Source organism: Lepisosteus oculatus, chromosome 11 (assembly GCF_040954835.1).
Source record: "Lepisosteus oculatus isolate fLepOcu1 chromosome 11, fLepOcu1.hap2, whole genome shotgun sequence".
NCBI lineage: Eukaryota > Metazoa > Chordata > Actinopteri > Semionotiformes > Lepisosteidae > Lepisosteus > Lepisosteus oculatus.
The window spans coordinates 3,314,518-3,335,841 of record NC_090706.1 but is presented as its reverse complement, the minus strand read 5'-3'; the positions used below and the strand labels follow the sequence as shown (position 1 = coordinate 3,335,841).

The window sequence follows — 21,324 nt, the reverse complement described above, 5'->3', positions numbered from 1 at the left end:
TAGATTCAATGAAAAGAAAGAAAATGTGAATATACCGTTATTTTCTTTATTTCTAAATTAAAGTTAATACAAAATCCATTTAATCTAGAAAATACAGCTTAGTATAACATATATGACCCAAAATGACAATGAATGCCAACAATTAGTGCACAATAATTATGTTTTTCAAATGACTACTGGCAGCAAAATTATGATCAATGCAATTTTATTACAGTAATAACATACAAATGGGCTACTAGAAACCTCAAACATTATATAAGAAATAGATACCTGAAACCTCTTGGCTTGCTGAAGGTTCCCTTGAAAATACCACAAAAACACTTAGCACCTTTGCGGTCTAATTCTGAAGTCTACTCTTAATTTTTCAGCAGACATTAAAACTTCAAAACACCTTTTAACATCCTAGCTGCCTTTATTTACTCGACAAAGCTCAAACTATGGCTATAATCCCATTTAAGATGGCTATCTGCATAACTACTTAATCTTTCCACACGTGAGAATTTCCTTGTCACGGTTAAAAAGTAATGGGATGCCATTGAAGAACTCACAGTTTTTCTTAACTCCAAAAAATCAAAAGGGGGTATTTTCCCGAAATGTTTTAAGTGACACTAATTTTTATTTAACCTTAAATATTTAAGATTATTTTCTCTTAGTAAATCTGCACTATAAACTTGCAATGGCATTCATAAAATGAGGAGTGGCGTTTGAGCTGAAGCAAAAACAACTTCGTAGATCATTCTGCACAGTAATTTAAGGGATACATTTAAAATGTTTTCCAGTACATAGAAATATAGTACAGGGCTGCAAATATTTCCCCTTAACAATTTCTACAAATACCACAATCATAAATGAACAGTCATCTTCTGAGGCTTGATGAACATGAGTATAAGGTCTTATTCATTGTCAGTGTGGATTTACTTAGCATATCACATGCATTGAGATGGCTGTTTGAGTATGCTTGTGTTTCATATCTGTAGGTACCCATTTCTGTAGGCTAGTTTTCCAGACTGTATATGGCTACATGTCCCTAAGCTGTTTGATAGCATAGAGCTAAATGGAACAATTTTAAATTTATACTGTTTGTGCGGTTGCTACATTTGTGTAATTGCATTCAAATATCAATCAATTTTTAAATAGCACACATTCTATGAATCAACAACAGATCTGCACATGTAATAGGGCTTGTTTGAGCCTCATCACAAGTACAATGCTTGGTGTGAGATGTCTTAGTAGCAAAGTGTCCAGTAAGGAGGAAGGAACAGGCGTTAGATTGTGCAGACAACTTAATTTGGCAGAAGCTGGCCTGAGATCCAGTTCAAGAAAAAGAAAATCAGTTGCCATTCTCTGCTACATTGTGCCTTTGAATAAAGCTCTAAAGATCTGTAGTTATCTGCTCTGGAACTATGTTTGCTGTTGTAATTGCTACATGACAGTACTTTTTAGCACTGTTGTTTTATTGGTGCTCTTGCTATTAAACCAGAATGGCTTTGCAAGTCTCCTTTAATATGACTAAAAATAGCCAGGCGAAATCAATATTGTAGTCCACACAGAAAAGCAGAATGGACACCATATCCAACAGGCCAGGACTGCCATTGTGATCTCCAGCATCAAAGCTTAGCTGCAAAGCTTTTGTAGAGCTGTTGAAAGGCTAATCATCATCATCATCATCATCATCATAGTTACAGTGATGCCCAGAAATAAAAAAAGTAGAATATAATTCCTGCTATGCTGGTCAAACATAATTGGCTCATGAAAACGCACTAATCTTCCAGTTCTGGTTTTTCAGACTCTCATTTCCTTTTATGCCCACTGTGCTCTTTAAATTTAGCACCTCAAAATTGTTTTGTGCTTCCAAACAACACGTGCCGTCTCTAGGCCCAATTCAGGCATGCACATCTTCATTTACTCAAATCGTAAACAACAGTTTTGCCGTTTTCAAACAAAAATTTGCATACAACATTTAAAATACATACGTTTACGGAACATTCTCTTTCAAGGTTCAAACACCATTTTAAGAACTCAGTAGGTAAAGATAATCAATTGAAACAGTGTCGACAGCACAGCTCATTTAGTCATGCACCTAATTATTCCAATCAAGTACACAGACAACTACAGATACTGAGTGTCTGCAAAGCAATCCTGGAAAAAAAGTTTCTCTAGCGTAGTGATTAGGTGACCAAACAGTCTCACCCTGCACTAGTTACAAAATCTTAGGTTATGAAGTGACATGGAGTTCATACTTTAAAGAAAAAACTGCCTCTTTTCAGAATGAGCCCTTATTTCTACACTCATTTGCTCCTGAGGAAAAGGAGAAACAGTTGGAAATGGATGGAGATGAGCAGGATGACTAGTGCTGAAGACATCACAGTTGGAAATCACTGACAGAAAGGCAATGGATCACAAACTTCTTTTAAAAAACGTAGGGATAGTAAATAATCACCTGAAGTCTCTCATTGTTTGACAACAGTCACACTGGCAAGATCGTCTTGTGCTTGTGCTCTACTGACTGTAAAAAGCTTAAGTGGGCTGCCTCAAAGTAATTATTTTTAAATCACCCGAAATATGAATATACTGCGAACTGAACATCTGAACTGTGAAATTTGTATAATGCAAAATACCTCACAGCTTGCTTAGAGTGGATCTGTGCTTGATCGATGACCTGCCCTACACACTCCATTTTATACCTTGCTACAACAGATTGCCATGCTCACACAACGTCCCTTCACACAAGTCACTCTTTTCCCCTTGGAAGTTCCTCTTGCTCCTTTTAGCCCTCAGTCTTCCTCACCGGGGCTCCTCTTCATGACGCAGGTGTCTTAGGGAGCTCTTGGTTTTCTGCTAAATGTAATTTCTGTCTGTAAACATTTTGGTGAAGGGAAATACAGGGATTTTAAAAGAAAGTACTGAGGAACGTTACCCATCCCAGGAGAGGGTAAGACCAGAGAGTGCTGGAATAAGGAAGCAGAGGTGACCATAAATTCAAGCTGTTCTACTCTAACTACACCACAAAAAGCAAACAGTGCTACAGTGAATAGATATCATTAGATACCGGTAATCTGTTTTTTATAAGGAAGTGTTTTGCAAAAATAGCTCCGACGTGCTGACATTATCTTTTGCAATATTTAAATCTGACCACTTTAAAAACAGTATAATAAGAGACCTTTTGAGTTCTACCCAGCTGCTTTGAATTAGTCAAGGTAAAATGAGCTACAGTATATGACAGAGTATGTCAAACCCCGAAGCCACTCAGTGTGGGAAGAGAAAATGTCAGGCTTTGAAGGATACATGGAGTTGCTGAGTTCCTCCAGCTGTAAGAAAAAAACCCACAATGCTGACTGATACACATTACACAACTTAAGACAGTGTCACTACAATATCTCCTAGTACAACACATAATTTAATAAAACACTCGAGTGAATTCTGAAACAATACTGCAGTAGGTGTGATCATCTCCCCCACATAATGTGACTTCTAGGAATATTTAAGACAATGATTCATCTTTTTTGGAACCTCTGCAGAATCCCTTTATAAACCAGGGCTCTGCAGTTACTAGGTATTAATTTCCTGCTCATCTGAGAGAATGGAAATCTTTTCTCTGAAAAGGAGCAGCAGCTTTTTAAAATAAACTTGTCCAAGTTCTGAGCTTCCCTTTTAAAAATAAATCAGTATCAGGCAATTTCAGTCCTTGAAGGTCAAATTATAACTAGTTTTTAATGGAAGACCTAAAAGAACTAATTTTCTGACATTGATAAGAAGGTGACTTCTTTTCCAAGTGACAGTCCTAAATTCGATTCTCTAATGAAAGCAGCGTAAGATTTTAGAGAGCTCAGTCAGCCCAGTATGGGTCTATTGCGCTCAGTGCTCAATCAGTAAATTCCTGAAAAACAGATGATTTCAGGACTGCTGGACTTCAGATCAATTCAAATTTCACAGCATCTCCCAGCTCTTCAGGTGTGAGAGTTTTAAAGAGTGGCAGATGCCTCTTTAATGGGTCTGTTGACATTAAAGTGGCTTTACCTAACCCCTGTACACTACATATTGAAACGTCCTACTTAAAACATTCATTTTAATCCTTCTAGTTCTCAGCAGGCATTTCTACATAGACGTATCCTTCAATTTCAATAAGGTATGTCTGTGGATAGACTATCACGGCTTTACAAAGCAAGCCTGATGGGGTATTTCAACCAACTTAAAACTTGACAGGTAAGAACTCATTCTAACCCTATCACAGGGTACCCATAATTCAGTTAAAGATTTCATCATCGGACATGCTGCCAGCTCCACGGCGCTTTACAGGAGAGTTTGCACCGATTGGAGGAGCTGGAGCTGGACTAAGAGTGCAACCTCACAGCAGGCACCATCTTCTGGCCCTCCTCGGAAATGCAGGTGGACCCCAGCCCACCCGTCCTTGGCAGCTCTCAGCCAAGCAGACCCGCACTTTGGACAAGCCTGACAATCTTATTCATGACGGTACGCGCCGCGGGAAAGGGGAACAGGAGTGGAAGGCTGGAGCCGACAGCCCCCCAGCGGCATGCCCGTGCCAGACTATCTGGGAAACCTACGTTGCACAGCAGGTGCTCCAGGTTGTGGTCGGAGGCGGATTTCTTCTGGTCCTCTGAGAGCTCCTCCACGTGGCTGTCCAGGCTGAAGTGCAGGCGGGCCAGCTTCTCCTGCATCTCGCGCACGTGCTCCAGCTGCTCGAACGAGCACACCTTCCCTGGGGAAGAGAGAGAGGAGGACTCTGGACACACCTTTCCCAGCCTGGTTTCCGAGGCGATGAGCCGTCAGCCTTAACGCCGACGTGTTTGTACGTGACAGGGCAGGTAACTGGTTCTGAAGGTTGCCGGGTGCACATGATTAAATCCCAGAGGCTCTTTATACGACTTAACTGCACAAATCCATCCATTTTCTAACCACTTCATCCAGCCCAAGGTGGCCTGCAGGGAACGGGCGCCAGGCTGGGTACACCCCAGACGGGCAGACACACACACTCACACCAGTGCCAATTCTCCCCGAAGCCAAATAACCCACCAGCAGTGGGAGGAAACCGGAGCACCCCGCGAAAAAACACACGAACATGGGGAGAACATACACACTCCACGCAGACAGCACCCCAGGGTCCCAGCGCTGTGAGGCGGCAGTAATAACCCCTGCGCCGCCGCGCTGCCCTCATCTCACAGATGATCTGTGTTACGCTGCCTGCCGGACTGGGGGTTTCCTGGATCGGGCCACGTCACTCCTGACTGACGCAGACCGGCTCTCTCCAGGACACAGGGAGACACCACGGGAGGAGATCTGTGAGGCGACGGAAACGCGTCTTTAAAGCGTTCAGGTGCCCGAAGTCACTCCCCCGGCGCCGGCGTGAAGGACTCACCGAAAGCCTGCAGCTTGCCCGAGTGGAAGTCGTTGAGCAGGTTCAGGAGGCCGCCCTCCATCTCGCGCACGTCGGACACGTCAGTGAGGAAGGAGTGCTGCAGGGGGGACGACTGGGCCACTTTACCAGGGCCGGCGGCCGGGGGGGCGCGGGCCTTCTCCCTGTGCGACCTGCAGGGCACAGGGCAGATCTGGAACACAGCTCTCACTGCCGCGAGCTCGGGCCCCGGCACCAACACTCGCCGCCCTGTCCCTCGTGCCACGGAGGTTCAGGAGCCTGTCTGCACCAAACCGCTGTTCAAGGCGGGATTCTCCAGAGAACACCCCAAGGTCACAGACGCACGTATTCCACACTGGATTTCTTTGCTAAGTGTCGAGCCATCTCGCCAACAACTTCCTAGGATCATTGATGATTTGATAAGCTTTTAAATTTAGATATTATTTATAGCAGGTGGCTGCGTCAGCATGCGCAGGCTGCAAAGGCACAACTAAAGGTTTATTCCCTGCTGAAAAGAGAAGAAAAGAAACACAATGTTTCTTCGGGTCAACCTGGAGAAGGTGAAGGTGAATAACCCTTTATGATTTATAGTTTAGTTTTCTTCTCTCTTCTCTTTTCAGCATAGAATAAACCCTAACTTGTTTCTGTGCAGCCTACACATGCTGAAATAGCTCCCTACTTGAACTATTTGTAGTTTAGTACTTTTATACCTAAATAACTGCACATTCTTCATTCAGGTACAAGAGATATCTTTCTGCCACTGTTCATACCATAGATGTGGGTGCGTACACAATTTCAATTTTCACACACTACAAATTCGTCTGTGAGGAAAACCTCAAGAGGAATGAGAGGTAGATGCGTTTGAAGTGGTTTTTGAAGATGGAGATATCTGGCTTAACCTACTCAGCCGCAGGACGAGGGGGGCCCTCATGCAGACCGAGGGGTGAACCAAGAGGGAGCTGCGCGGGGGGAGAGGGCCTGAAGGAGGGGTGTGTGAGACACGTGAAATTGGTGTATACATAACTAACGAGAAATCGAGACGTCAGTAACAATTTCAATCTAGAACAGTGGGGCGAAGGTGGCTTGGCCGTCATCATCATCATCACCCTCCCGAACTGCAGTCAAGACCTCCCAACTCTAAACTCTGAAATCTCCGGCTGGGTCCAGGCACATCTCCAGCAGTTCCTCCCGCTCTCTCCAAAGGCTCCAGCGGGGCTCAGCACAGCCCCGCGTCCCGGCCGGCCGGCACACTGACCTCTTGAACTTGCCCCGCGGTCTGGGCGAGGGCGGCTGCGGCAGGCCCAGGGAGAAGGTGGCGCTCCTGCTGGCGGGCACGGAGAGCTTGCGGGGGTTGGCGGGAGGCGGCGGGGGGGGCTGCACCAGGGACACCTTGGGGCTCCTCTTCTTCCTCTTGTCCTCCATCTGCGGGCAGAGAGGAGGCCTGCACTGGAGAAGGGGGCTCAGTCACTGCATGGGGGCAGGATCTCGGCTTGGGGGGAGGGCGGGGGCGTGACACGCAAAACAGAAGAAAGGAAACACAACGTTTCGGCTGTGGAGCTGATGGGACGTTGCGTTTCTTTTCCTCCCTTTTCAGCAGGGAATAAACCTTTACTTGTTTCTTTGCAGCCTGCGCATGCTGACGCAGCCGCCCACCTGAACTACTTCAGCCTGTCAACAGGAAGAAACTGGGCAGCGACTGGGATTCGGACCCATGGTCGGCCACACTACCCTCCCAGCAAACTGGGAGGAATACAGTCTTGAAGGAATTTTCCCCCCAGCACACTGTTTACTAAGCCTAGTAAACATCCATCCAGTTTTGAACTGCTTCTCCTGATTCAGGCTTGCGAGCAAGCCAGAGACAGTCCCAGCAAGCAACGGGCGCGAGGCAGGACACACCCTGGAGGGGACGGTAGTCCATCACAGGACACACAGACACATGCTCACTCCCAGAAAGAAGCCAATTAACCCACCAGCATGTCATTGGACTGTGGGAGGGAAACCCACGTAAACATGCTGAGAACATGCAAACTCCACGCAGACAGCACCCCAGGAAGTGAACCCAGGGCTCCTGCGCTGTGGGGCAGCAATGCTGACCTCTGCACCACTGTGCTGCCCCATCTAGTACACCCTGGTCAAAAAGAGTGCTGTGGGCACACTTTTTTTCAAGAGTTCAAAGTATATGTTGACCACCAAGTCTTAACACACAAAAACATCAACTTTAGCAGTATAAGGTTTCACCCTCACACTCTTACTTTGTACTTTTCATGATTTGAAGCGCAAAACAAGCATTTTATATGGATAACTGTCTGCATGTGTATTTTATGCCAAGTGCAAGTATTAAATGAGATCATGATGTGCTGATGTTAATGCGGGATATGTCTGCCGGGTCTTTAGCTGTGCGGAAGATTGTGAGGGTGTCACCGAGTTCAAATAATAAGCTCTATTATTATGTTCATAAAAAATCTTCTGATCTCCTCAAACGACTTGCGAATCAAAGGAAAGTTAATTTTAAAAAATCATATGGCCCTAACCCTAACAATATACTTTTGATTAATCTATCTCCTGATTTTTAAATTGAATTAATATAAGCAGTGTTGGAGATTATAAACGATGCCTCGCATGGAGCCTGTAGCTCTAAAGGGTACAAACAGATCTGGTCTATATAAGCAAAACCTAAAAACAACACGAGCAGTCGCTTCAGTAAATCGATGTTGAAACCTGAGCAGAACTACATTTTAAACCTCAAATATAGTCGAGATCGGGCCTCAGATCTGTCCCTTTAAGCATGGTGCACAGTCTGGTTTCTCTCCGATTCAATTCACTAACAATGAACCTGATTCGTATGTGGGCCAATTGTGTGGAGTGAAATCAAAACACATTAAAAGCGTCACTTTTACGACCAATTAACACTCACAATTTACAGTTTACAATTTACAGCTCCTTCATATTACAATAGGAATTAATATTCTATCCGTTTGTTAATGAAAAAAAAACGATTTTCAATAACAATAAGCACCACTGCATGCCTTTCTGAATTATAAAAAATAGTTTATTTTACAATAGCAATGGCAGTCGACCACATTTCCATTATTTTTATGCTCGTAAAATGTATTTCCTCACAAAGACCGCAGAAATTACGAAAATAATAACCGCAGCGTGTAAAGCTATTTATAGCTGCATAATTCCTTTGAGCACTATCAATATTGAGGCTTTAAACTAAGAAAAAGGTTATCTGGACTATCCTTTTAGCTGAAATGAGAAATTGGGATTCATAAAATGCAACATTTTAAGAAACTGAACCACTCAAATGTGCAAATCAGTCTGGTACCGTCTGGATGTTACTGAAGTCGCGTAAATAATGATGATGATAACACGCTCTGAAAGACCGCCAGCAAAGCTGTCCGGTCACATCAGACAAATTCTCCCAAGCAGCGGACGGAAATGCTTCGCTCCTTACCGTAAAGACGGGCGCAGGAATAAAATCAGGGAACTGAGGCGGTCTCGCTCGGACGAGGCTTTATATAATCTGACGTTAGAGTCTGAAATTCCGTCCCCAATTCAACGCGCAATTTGCGGACACGCCGCGCCGCTCATTCGGATCTGAGCCCGAACAAAACCCCAGCGCCCGGCGTCAGGGAAAGGTCTCGTTTGCATTTAAAGAGACAACGCACCGCGTCTCCTTCCCCGCGTCGCCACCTTCAAATCCCCAGAATAAAGCAGAACAAACGCGTCTGAGTTCACATCTCCGCGGAGGAGCCGCGGTGAACACGTTTCTGATCAATAATGAGAGAAATCCCAATTGAACTAGATCGAAAGATTAAGTAGCACGGAGAGAGAGAGAGAGTTTTCCCCGGAGAGCCCTCAGGGAGAAAAGCAGAATCAAAATAACCCGTGCCCCCGGACAGCATGTAATCCAGTTCCACGGCCTCTTTCGAAAGTGCATTTAGGAATAAAGGCCTGTGAGAAACGCAGTCGAGCATTCCTGTGCCCGGAGGAGAAAAAAACCCCGAATCTCGGCGGATGTACAGCTACACAGCGGGACCTCTTCTTTTTATGCAGGCTGGCGGTGCCCCAGCAGGTGTGTGCCAAGCGCAGCCTCGTCGCCTGGCACCGCGGAAGGCACACGCCGGGTGAATGCAGATGAAGCTGACGGTTCTCCCGGCGGAGCGGTTTGGGGAGGTTTGCAGGTGAAAACGGAGGAAAAACGTTGACACACCCCTGGCACCTTGTTTTTCCGCTCTTCTTGGCTTATAAGCAATCCGCGCATCTTCTATTACGGCGGCGCACAGTCAAAGGCAGTCTTCTGTACCCAATGATCCCCGTCTGAAGAAATAACACTGGGATCATTCTTCCATACTGAAGAAGCAGCACCGAAGTGTCCCGACTTCAAAGTCGTTCTTTTCTCGTCTTCCATAGTTAAACCCTTTCCACAGGATGCACCCCTCGCACAGAGGAATGAGCGTGAAGATAATTTCTTGAACACACCCCATGGGTATACCTCGCGTACTGTAGGATACGCGCACGGACAGAAAACCGGGACAGCGTGACCAAGATGTTTACTTGATTAACTTCTTTTCCTTTATTACTAAATAAATGTTTACAGACAGTATGAAAATGACCAAGGAATAACATGTAACACACAAAAACAATTTTACAAAGTGTGTGTGTGTGTAATGCGATCTTTGGTACCTGATTTAAGCAAAATTAGACGTGCTAACCCTATAAGTACGATAAACAGTAAAGAAAAAAACATTCCATAATACAGTACAATGACAGTGACACACATTCAAAGGCGTGTTGCCCATGTGTAAAGACCTGCTTTTTAAGATTCTGCAGCATATACTGTGGATGTGGAAGGCTTAACTCATAGTAAAGAAGATTCAAGTTGCCTGTAACCAGTTAAAGCCCTTACAACTTTCCACCCAGGCACAACCGAAAAAAAAAAACATCACACAGATGGGGGAATATTGTTTTTTTAACAAGAGCATTGTGACCCATCGGGTATTTTTTAATTACCGTGTAAAATCTTAGTGTCTCATTCTGAAAAATACCCGAGCAGTGCACTACATTCCTATGACCTTGTCATCAGATGATCATGACAGAACATGGGCTTATGTCAAAGATCTCCACTGAACTGGTCTTGTTCCATGGAATGTCTTAGCTCTTAGGACTGACCAGCTTATGAGGCAGAATTCGTCTGCTTCACTATGACTTCTCTCTTAGGAATAAAATCAAGGCGAAGAAAGATTCTAGCTCCATAGTCCAGCCCAAACGTTTGTGTAAATCTGGTTACCTGCACTTGAACCTGTTACTTAACATTCACGATGGACGCGAGTCGTGTATTTTCCAATTAACAATCTGCAGATCACAAAACAATCACAACTAAATTAAAGGAAACTTTCTATCAATTCCGTGGAGTCTGTGCATTTTTGAGAGTGATTCAGATGAACTGCTGTTAAAGGATTTGAGTAAGTAGGGAACCTTTGTTACAACACAAGCGCTGTGTAAAAGAAGTGTGAACTTAGTTAAATGCTTTGCATTACTCATTGCAAAGAGAGATGGCGATTGCATAGTAAAACCAGGAACGGTCTGTGTTTCTCTTCCTTTTTATTGTGTCCAACCTGAAACGTGAGTCTTAACAAAAAGAGTACAAAATTTGAGAAAAGGTAAAGATTAGCAGGGGCAGATCTTATTAGCTATCTGCTTGGGTCAGCATGGCATGAAAACGATATAACCAAAGGTTAACAATTCTCCTTCCTGGCACACCTTGTTAACATTTTCTGCAATCAAGGAAAATGATTAAAAACAAGGAGTTCCACATTCAAGATTAGCCAATGAACATTCAAGAAGTGGCCTGAGCAGTGATAGTTAGTTACTGTCATTCACAAGCATCTGTGACTCCCCCAAAGCCCCATAGAACCATTTAGAGCAAGTCAGTTAAAAACACTGGAATTGTGAACTTGTTAAACCTAATAGTTTCACTGCTTCTTCCTGCAGGAGTTTTTCCTAAAAGCTCTAAACTCTTTATTTGAACTATAAAAATTAGTTTCTATTCTGTCTTGCTACTCTGGAATGTTGCTAATGTTCTTCTGAAACAGTAGTGGGAGTACACCAAAAAGTATACCACAATTTTAAAGGTAGTAATACATATTCCAAAACTCTACTGAAATCATATAAATAATATTAATAAGGATAATCCCCACGAGATCTTCATGAATGCGACTGCAGTGTTGTTCCAGAAGTAAAACTAGTCTTACGAAAGGGGACATTCTGAAAACACAGCTGAAGCCCAGGGCCAGGAGCTCTGCGGGGCTGATTATATGAAAAACCTAAGTGTTTTTAAAAACAAAAAGTAAAAAACAGAATGGTCTTTTTAAAGTCTGTGATATTATTTCACACGTTTCAATGATATGCTGATAGTTCCCTGAATCTGAAAATCCTCACCGAGTTTCAAGAACTGTTGAAGTCCCTCAAGAACCCTGACTTATCGAGGTTATGGGTCCTGCCCCAGAGATATCTGTGATTCTTTGTAAAAAAGAAAAACTTCCATTAAACCCCAAACCACACCATGCACCTTTGAGGAAACACATTAAGGCAGAAGATTTATAGTTCTGACTGTAGCACTCAGGGTGCCTTCAGCTGGCGTGCTGAGCTAATGTCGTCAGGTATCTGAGAACACTTTGCTGAAGCCCAAGATTTGCTTAAACTAAAATGACAAAGACCATGAAGAGATGCATTTGGAGCAGGAAGGCATTCTGTTCCTAATAAGGGGAAAACGTTAGCGCTGGAGCAACAGGAACGTGATGGAAAACCTCACTGCAAAGGCGTGTTAAATGCTATGCTCCATGTTTTTTTTTTTTACAAAGGCAGCATTGTCACCCAATGTTTGTGTCTGCAAGGAATGTGTGTATACAGTATGCACTATATATATAAAAAATAATAGTAAGATCTTTTGTGAAGGAATAATCTTTCCTGGCCAGATAAGGTACGAGCCTCAAAGATTAGTATCACCCAAAACAAAATTGCACAAATACTAGACCAGGAAATGCGTTCAGTGGGAAACCCGAGAGTGCAGCAGTGTGGGGCTATGCCTGGGAGGCCTGTGCGTTTGACTCCACGGCTGTGTCTGCAGTGCACTGACAGGGATCGGAGCAGGCCTGCGCGCGGTCTGGAGGAGTCCCTGGGTCAGGGATGTCCGGGAAGTCTCCGCTACCTTCGTCGCAGTCCGCCGCCGGCGCGGGCGCCTCCCCCTGCTGGCTCAGGCTCTGCACCTTCCTGCTCAGCTCATTGCGCTCGATCTGCAGGGCTCGGCACAGCTTCTCCAGGCGCTGCACTTTCACCTGCAGGCTCTCGAACTCTTTGTCCCGCAGAGTTTTCTGAAGGGGAGCGAAAACGTCTGTCACAGTGCGGCTCAGACACAAACTGAAGTGTTGCACAAAAGCAACACTGTACCGCAATTTTTGCTCTTCAGAGCAAGGACAGTAGCTCACGTTTCCGACGCATACAATACTAGCAACAAGTATAGCACTGAAACAGCCGCTCTTGGTGGCTGATGTGATTCACACCCATTTTCCACTGCTCCAGTGAGAACACTCCTAACAGACTCAATCGTTCCTCTAGCCCCTGCATGGAAAGGATTAAAAATGCAAGTGCCCAGTATAATTCCTATTTCTAGTTGCTATACCTAATTTTATAGTGAAATATTGTCATTCATTAGGACTTCAGTTATTTTTGAATGTTTAGGTATTTTAAAAGTCTGTAGGAGTGAAACAGACATCATGGTGGTGCTGCAGTTAACGTTACTGCCTCACAGCTCTTGAGTCTCAGGTTTGATGGGCATGGTGGGCATGGGTGGACATGGACATGCGTGTTCTTCCCTGTAGTCATGTGGGTCTTTGCCAGGTGGTCTGGTTTCCTCCCATAATTCAAAGACACAGTATATGTTAAACACCAATTCTTGTCAAATGAAGAAAATAAACCTGCTTAATAAAATTTCAGCCCAGTACTTCACATTTACCTCCTCAGCCATCTCCAGCAGGGCCTTGTTGCTGCTCTCCCATCTGGAGCGGTACATGGTGGTCTCTTTCTCCAGCTTCTTTATCTTCTTCGTCATCTAAAAGGAGGTGAGCAGATAGCAACAGATTAGGTTTGCTGGCAGAGTTGACATTTTATTCTTTTTAAAAAAATACCCCGACAAAAGTACCTTTTCCATCTCTTGCTTAAATGTTGTGAACACTTCGTTGCTTTTAGAGAGCGTGTTTTGGAACTCTTCAAATTTCTCAGTGTACAGTGACAACTGTGGAATGACAGGAAAGAAAAAAATAGTAAGCATGCTTTCAACACATAGCACGTGAATAGAAAAACGTCTTAAAAAAGTCTAACGTAGCTCAGTTCAGTATGGAACCTACAGAATGTTGGTAACTTGGCAAATGCATATTATACACCTTTAACACAACTGTCATCCTTTGTTTTTCAAGAACACCCATAAGTTTTAATGACCTGTTCCTTAAGTTAATAATAATCATTCCCCTTGTATATCACCTTTCTGGACACTCCACTCAAGGTGCTTTACAGTAATGGGGACTCTCCTCCACCACCACCAGTGTGCAGCCCCACCTGGATGATGCACCAGTCTGCTCACCAAACACCAGCTCTCAGTGGGGAGGAGAACAGAGCGATGAGGCAAATTCAGAGATGGGGAATGTTAGCCATGATTGCTAAAGGCCAGGGGGAGAATTTGGCCAGGACACTGGGGAAACACCCTGGAATTTTTAACAACCACAGAGAGTCAGGACCTTGGTTTTACATCTCATCCAAAAGACAGCAAAGTTACCTGTTGCTTAAGGTGAACCTCTTGTTGCTTCATCAGTTCACACATCCTCTGGGACTCCACTGCCTCTTTCAGAAGCTGGGAAAAACCCAAAACATGGAGGCATGTTACAACACAGGAAAAATGCTCTAACAAAGCAAGTAATCTACCGATACAGCACAACTATGGAGTTACAAACAACTTAATACTGTAACTGGGCGGTGCAGTGGCACTGTGGCTAAGGATCTGCACCTGTGGCTGGAAGGTTTCCGGTTTGTATCCCATGGCCGGCAGAGGAATCCTACTCCGTTGGGCCCCTGAGCAAGACCCTTAACTCCAACTGTTCCAGGGGTGCTGTATAAATGGCTCTGACCCCATGTCTGTGTGCCTCATGGAGAGCAAGTTGGGGTATGCAAAAAGAAATTCCTAATACAAGAAATTGTATATGGCCAATAAAGTGATCCTATCCTATCTACCTCATAACGGAGGTTGTTCTTACATTGTTTTCAGAAAAACACTGTTGTTGTGCTTTCACAAATCTTTTTTAACCGATAACTGACAACTCTCATTATCATGGACTGAAAAGATTTACATCTTTATTATGCAGTAGAAATTGCTTAACCTAACCACAGAACAGATCCATCTTTCTTAGCTTGTCAGATTATGTTACTAATTCTCCCCTTAATTGTTCGTACAGAAGTTTATTTATAATGAACGTGTAGTCTACACCAGCGGTATGTCTATTTCAAGGCCTCCTCCTTTTCTGAAATAAGTTTTTCTTTCGCTGTGCTATCTTAGTATTTTGTTATCCATGAAAAAAACCCTCTGTTTGACACCATTGCCAAACTTTCTTACAAAAAAATCTGGTTCAATACAATGCACTAAACCTTAAGAACAAAGAATCCAGCCTCTCATAACTTTGTTTTTTTTTCACTACTGTCAGTTTATATAGTTCAGGCTTTAAGTGCACGATGCACTTGTCTACATGGTTTCTTTCTTTCAATAAAGTTTTTACTTTACGACAAAACCTTCAAGGTCTTAATCCTAACATTTTATAGTCTTGGTACTTTTTTTAATCAACAGCCTAGAAGTCCTTAATTATAACGCCTTCTGGCATTAATCTGGCAAGAAAACGTAACAAGCCAATCAAGAAGAGTGTATAGTGCTTCACGCATACTGTGAATACCACTCATCTGAAATGAGCATCAAGCCCCATTGGAACTGTCTATGGTATTTCTACATTTTCTTAGTTTTACTAGTTGCCTGTGTTACTCTTATCTTGCAATGCCTTGGTCTCCTACAGTTTTGCATCATGGTAGAACAATTTTGTGTGCTTCGTCATTCTTTTAGAGTCCTGCTTCACAAATCGATCTCCTTTCAGTGTTTTGTGAGCCCCGAGAGGTCTGACCGAGGGGGAGAGCCCTTACAAAATCCTTCTCTCTCTGATGCCTGTCCTCGGACTCCTTCAGGAGCTCCTGCGCTTGCTGCAGTTTGGCATCAACCAGCTGCTGCTGCAGGTCCTTGTGCTTGAACACCTTGTCGATGTGCTGCAAGACAGACAAGCAAGCTACAGTACACTCAGGATACGCCAAACAAACCCCGCCTACAACGTGCACAAGTCAGAGCCTATTCACATCGCTAGGTAGGAATATACCTACATACCTGGGATCCGCAGATAACCCTTTACACAGTGGAATTTCACAGACAGCAGCGTTACTCAAGACTTTAACCCGAGACACATTGCAATATGGCACACTAACATTAGATGGAAAGCAATCTCATACTGGACATAGAGAAATAACATGCAAGTATCTGGTTTCTCAGTTTTTGATGAGATCGATCAGTTGACAACCCTAAATGTTTTGCAGAAGGCCATTTCTAAGGCAGTCTTCACTTGCACCGCGACAGCGATCCTGGGAGACGGCGCCATGGCGTTCATGCCCACCTCCTCCCGCAGCTCGTACTGCTCGATCAGCTTCTTCAGCTTCTCGGCCAGCTCCATGTTCTCCTGCCGCAGGCTGGCGTTGCGCTCGTTGTGCTGCTCCATCTGCACCTGGATGTCGTTCAGGGTCACCTGGAAGTGCGAGGTCACCTCCTTCCTCTTCTCCTCCTCCACGCGGGCGCGCTGCATCCCATCCTCCTGCAGGAGGGGACCGGGAATTAAATCACAATCCGAAGCCTCACCGGCAGACTCCAACCACACATGAGGGCACAGCCTTGGGATCCCGCCGAGAAACATTCCGATGCTTTTATTCCGAGTTCACATTTTTACCTTTACATGGCACAAAATAACAGGCACCAATCACGCCCCTATTGGCCTTTGTCTCTTCACAACATGAATCTTTAGGGTTTTTTTAATCATCAGCATTATATGCCACCTTTTACAATAAACACGATGCAGATCTTCTGCAATAAGAGTCTCTTTTAGTACAGATTCACATTTTCCTGATAAAGGTACATCGAAAAGCAAGACAAACAGTAAAGAAGGATCTAGAATAACATTAGTGAAGACCAGGACTGATGTGGCGACTGAAGACTGGGCTGAGGCCTAGGACTCTCTGGTCTGTCTGGAGCAGCAGCGTGCGTAGCGAGGACAGTGGCAGCTCACCTTCAGTGTGCGGTTGTGCCTCTGCAGCTCCCGGCACAGGCTCTCCAGCTTGCTGCGGGCCAGGATGGCTTTGCTGTGCTCGTTCCTCAGGTGGTCCTTCTCCTGGATCAGCTGGGTTTGCTTCTTCTGCAGCGCTCTCATCTGCTTCTGCGAGTTCCTGTGTTCTTCCAGCTAGAAGAGGAAGAATGACCTGTGAGCACTTGGAAAAAATCTCACCCCTTGAGTCCTTACACCTCTCGGGTTCACGACACTCACCAGCTCGGCATATTTCTTGCAGAGCGCAGCCAGTTTCTCCTCTGGGGTGCTGAGGGTGTTCAGGGTCTGCATCAGCAGCGTGATCTCCTTTCCTGAAGGACAAAGGAAGTGCACAACTTGAGCAGGACCACTGACATTACCGAAGACAGGCGGGTGGTCATGTAGGTTCCAAACCACACGTGCTGGACAATGTCTCGTCTTTGTTCCCCCCAGTTCAATCTAAACTATTTCAACTGAGTCTAAAGCCGCAGGAGAACTGCCCCACTGCTCCAAAGTGCAGTGACCAGCGAGTGAAAAGTCTTACCGAGGCCCTTAACCTTTTTCTTCTCCTGCGGTTTCTTCTGGTCTTTGTCGGCGACGTCCCCGTTGAGCTTGGGCTCCTCCGTCTTGCCGTCTTCCTTCTCCGCCAGGCCGTTGACCACCAGGCAGTCCAAGTCGGGCTCGCCATTGCGGGGCGACTCGCTCCTGCCCTCTGCTGGCTCCGGCGGCGCCCCGTCCTCCCCGCTGTCCTCCTGGCAGTACGTGTTCAGGATGTCCTCCAGCTGCCGGCTCAGCTCCTCCGACACGTCGCGGGACACCGCTGTGGAGGGCGGGACGCGCACCGTCAGCGCGGCGCCGACACCAGTAACGGGGAGTAACGGCTGCAACTACTGAGGCAGACACTCTCGTCTAAGCCGCTCAAGCTAACCTCACTTAGAGACACAGTCTAACAGTTCTAGGTTTCAGATCGAAATGTTTTAAGATGCTACATTTGTATCTGACGGACATTTGCAGGTCCCATCAGGACACAGGAGAGCATGGAAGGAGTGTAAGCACTCTGAATGGTGGTACGTCTAAGTAACGCTGGCACATAAAAAGATAGAAGCATCATCACCTTAAGACCTGAGGAATAAGGGTTTAATTGGAATAATAACTCTTCTAATAGTTCACCAACCACAAGGGATCCTAAGGCTGTTCATGACAAAGAAATCTAAAATAACAGCTACATTGTGGTCACCTCTAACAGGGACTTGAGAGCTCTTTCCAGAGAATGTCAAGCCTTTCACCAGTGGGGCCTTTAAGTCATCTTTGACCTTCAGGACAAGAAGCAAACATCACATATGGACATTCTGGATTGTCATTTCATCTGTTTCCTAGTGCCTCGGCAAGGTTTTGATATTTGTTCCCTGCTGGGGAGCTGCAATACTCTAAGGACACTGCATTCGTAAAGCCTGCGATTTGACGAGATGTGCAATGAAAAACATCTTTTACCTATCGCCGGAATAAAAAAATAGATTCATGTTCACTGGTGATTGAAGATGTTTAAAGCCCCCATCAGTTTGCTATTTCTGGTAGCTCCAACGCAAGCCTGGACTGCAATCATGTGAGCTACCCTAGCAGGGACCAAACCTATCCCCCCACTGGCTGTTAGACTGTCTCCACTTTATTCAACTTCAATTCCTTCTGTCCTGAACTTCAGCCAAGACCAGGACTAGCTGCTTAAATGGTTTCCCACAAGACTAAGAGGTTGGGGTGGTAGGTTCTGTTAGAAGACATACAGTGTGAAGTAGTGTATGATCTCCGGGTTATTTCTCTGCAGCGCTCCACAGATGCGAGAGCAGATTCCGACTTACCCCCGTTCTTGGCCTGCGTCTCCGGAGGCGGAGTGTCAGGCTGCTGGTTGTCCGCAGACTCCTGGCTGCCAGCGCGCTCCAGAGCCGCCCCTTCCCCTTCTCCGGGCTGAGCCCCACTGCCTCCGCACAGCTGCTCGGGCCCTTCACTGTCCTGCTTCTTCATCACGGCGGCTGCCAAGAGGAAGGGCAAGGCATGATGGCTGGAGCTCTGCAGTGGCCGCCGTTTTCACTAGACGCTGCTGTTGCTGCGGTTACACTGCAACTGAGGTGGTGATGATCACTACCCATGCCTGACAGTGACCTCTAAAAAGCCAGAAATTCCAATGGCTTACACGTCATGTATGCAAGGGATTACCTTTTCAATTTTTAATTTCAAGGAAAAGGCTCGGGCGGCACATTGGCGCAGTGGTTAGTGCTACTGCCTCTCAATGCTGGGGCCCTGGGCCCAGTACCGGACCTGAGCTGCTATGTTCACGGAGTTTGTACGTTCTCCCTGTGTTTGTGTGGGCTTCCTCCCACAGTCCAAAGACATGCTGGCGGGGTAACTGGGCTCTGGGAAAACTGGCCCAGATGTGAGTGTGTGCGTTGGTATCCGTGTGTGCCCTGCGACGGACATGGATGGATTTCAAAGACAACATTTCCTCCTCTCAGAGCAGAAGAGAAAGAACAACGAAATCGTGAAACAGACACAGAGCTTCTTCTGAGCGCGCACCCCTGCTCCCTTCGACACCCTTCAGGCGACAGGCACACGTATCCTGTCATGAGCTACGAACCCTATTAAGAAATTCATTTCTCTTGCGTGATTTTACATCATTCCAGGGGATAGATCCCCAAATTAAGCAAGGAGCACGTTTAGAAATGCGCACACATTTCCTGGATTTCGCAGAACCAAACCAAGATGAAGCCAAACGTGAGAAACAGGAGACAGTGCAACAACTGACTCGGTCTGTTACTTCAGTGACACGTTTCACACGATTAGCCGTTTCTTTGAAGCCACTTACACCGATTTCAAAACCAGCCTCTACAATATTATTCCGGATCAAGGCTCCAACAGGACTGCAGTAAGACCCCGATACGCCTGCGTACCTACACTAAAATTGACATGAGATTCCGTTGTGACAACGTTATTTTTTGTTTTGGAAATCACTGAACTTCAGTGGCTCCAACCGCCTGAAGCCAGCCCTACGACACTTAAGTGTCTTATTAGTATCGGACATTGTTTTATTTTCGCTTCGTGTATCAATCCAAAGTTTCTGTTAACCCCTCAACAAATAGAATCATTACTTTAAAACATGCGTAGGGTTGTCCATGATAACGCATTTGAACAGCATCACGTAGGTGGGACAACACGATTAAAAAAGGCAAATCAAGTTACATTTGGCCGACTGTAATAGACAGTCCCCTTTAAAACCAACAGTGATACAAAACTAGTAACAGACTTTCTTAAGCAAAAAAAGGGGTGAGCTAAACTTAAATCTCTTTAGAATATAATCGAACAAAAAATCCATGTGGATCACAGCTAACGACAAAAGTCACTACGATATCAGCAAAATAGGATTACTGAAAAGAACCGAATAATTCTTCATCACGTTCACTAGCTACTCACAACTTCACGTTATCGCCTATACATACAAAACACAGTTTCGTAATTCCAGTCTTGCTAAAAAAAACTAGGCATTTTGTTATTTCTACGACACTTACCACTGAAATAATATCTGTATCGTCTCAAACGAGCAAATAAAACACTTCAACACTCTGCTTTCCTGCCAACTGACACACCGGAAATACCGGTGAATTGGTACATTCTGATTGGCGACGCCGTAAGCGGATGTGCAAGATAAAAGGAAAAGACGTTGGGGGAAAGTTGGAGAGGGTGGGCCGGAGTTTCGCAATGCTTCATGGTCGATGTAGTTTCTTCCTGCTTCTAGAGGACTTCAATCACCACAATGCGCTTGGAAAAATAAACTTTCTGTTTCCCATAACCGTGACACAAAAAGCTGTTGGTAAAAAGCGAAACTTGCTCAGATAAAACAATTATGGCACTCCTAAAGCTAACAAATTCGCCCCCGGACACAAAAGACAATTCTAAATTATTGTCCAGATCTAAATAAATAATGATAACCGCTCATACTCTATTATTGGCACCTGTTAAGGTCTGTGATATATTTTATGATTTGAGCATAATACTTTAAGCAGTGATACCAGCGTGTAATGTTAAAATAAACCTTTAAGGTAGTGGTAGTATATAGCCATAAATGAAACTTTTTTTTTACTACTTTAGGTAGGGTTTCCATTTGAACGTTCAAAAGAGAGGCCACTCTGTCGACGGATGACAGTGGTATTTGTAGCAGGGTCTATTAAAGTATCTAAGGAAAAAAATCTCTGTTTTGAAAATTCCTCCTGGACAGATAATTAAGAACTACAGGAGTGGACACGTCTGGAAAAAGACGTCTGTATGGTAACCCCACTTCATGGGAATCCTAACAAAATAATACATTTTATACATGTACATGTATTATTATACAATAATACGTGTTTTTTCACACATTTGAAAATTTCCAATGGTTCTCTGCAGCCCTGAAGAGTTTTTTTTCCTGCTTTCTGATGTATTTACGCTTGGATTTTATATTTATCGATTTTTTTTTAACAGCTTTATCCAGTGCTTGGT

The 21,324-nt window shown here is 44.7% G+C and overlaps 2 protein-coding genes across 4 annotated transcripts; both read right to left on the bottom strand.

Moving 5' to 3' along the window:
• Window positions 1-32: 32 nt before the first annotated feature.
• Window positions 33-9,852, bottom strand: ccdc28b (coiled-coil domain containing 28B). Of its 3 annotated transcripts, none has more exons than XM_015348724.2 (6): window positions 8,829-9,852; window positions 6,627-6,817; window positions 5,375-5,544; window positions 4,563-4,717; window positions 3,286-3,308; window positions 33-2,855 (listed from the first exon to the last, which is right to left on the bottom strand). In XM_015348724.2, the coding sequence occupies exons 2-6, from the start codon at window positions 6,791-6,793 to the stop codon at window positions 2,801-2,803; spliced, it is 570 nt and encodes a 189-aa protein (XP_015204210.2). In that variant the 5' UTR covers window positions 6,794-6,817; window positions 8,829-9,852; the 3' UTR covers window positions 33-2,800. The 3 variants fall into 3 exon arrangements, with proteins under 3 accessions (XP_015204210.2, XP_015204208.2, XP_015204209.2); XM_015348722.2 differs by having other exon boundaries at window positions 6,627-6,812; XM_015348723.2 differs by having other exon boundaries at window positions 6,627-6,793.
• A 1,109-nt stretch (window positions 9,853-10,961) lies between these two features.
• txlna (taxilin alpha) lies at window positions 10,962-20,468 on the bottom strand. The gene is made up of 11 exons (XM_006631351.3): window positions 20,358-20,468; window positions 18,657-18,827; window positions 17,348-17,623; window positions 17,044-17,135; window positions 16,789-16,959; window positions 16,126-16,320; window positions 15,608-15,727; window positions 14,205-14,279; window positions 13,575-13,667; window positions 13,389-13,484; window positions 10,962-12,747 (listed from the first exon to the last, which is right to left on the bottom strand). Exons 2-11 carry the CDS (start codon window positions 18,817-18,819, stop codon window positions 12,457-12,459), a joined length of 1,572 nt encoding a protein of 523 aa, XP_006631414.1. The 5' UTR covers window positions 18,820-18,827; window positions 20,358-20,468; the 3' UTR covers window positions 10,962-12,456.
• Window positions 20,469-21,324: the final 856 nt, after the last annotated feature.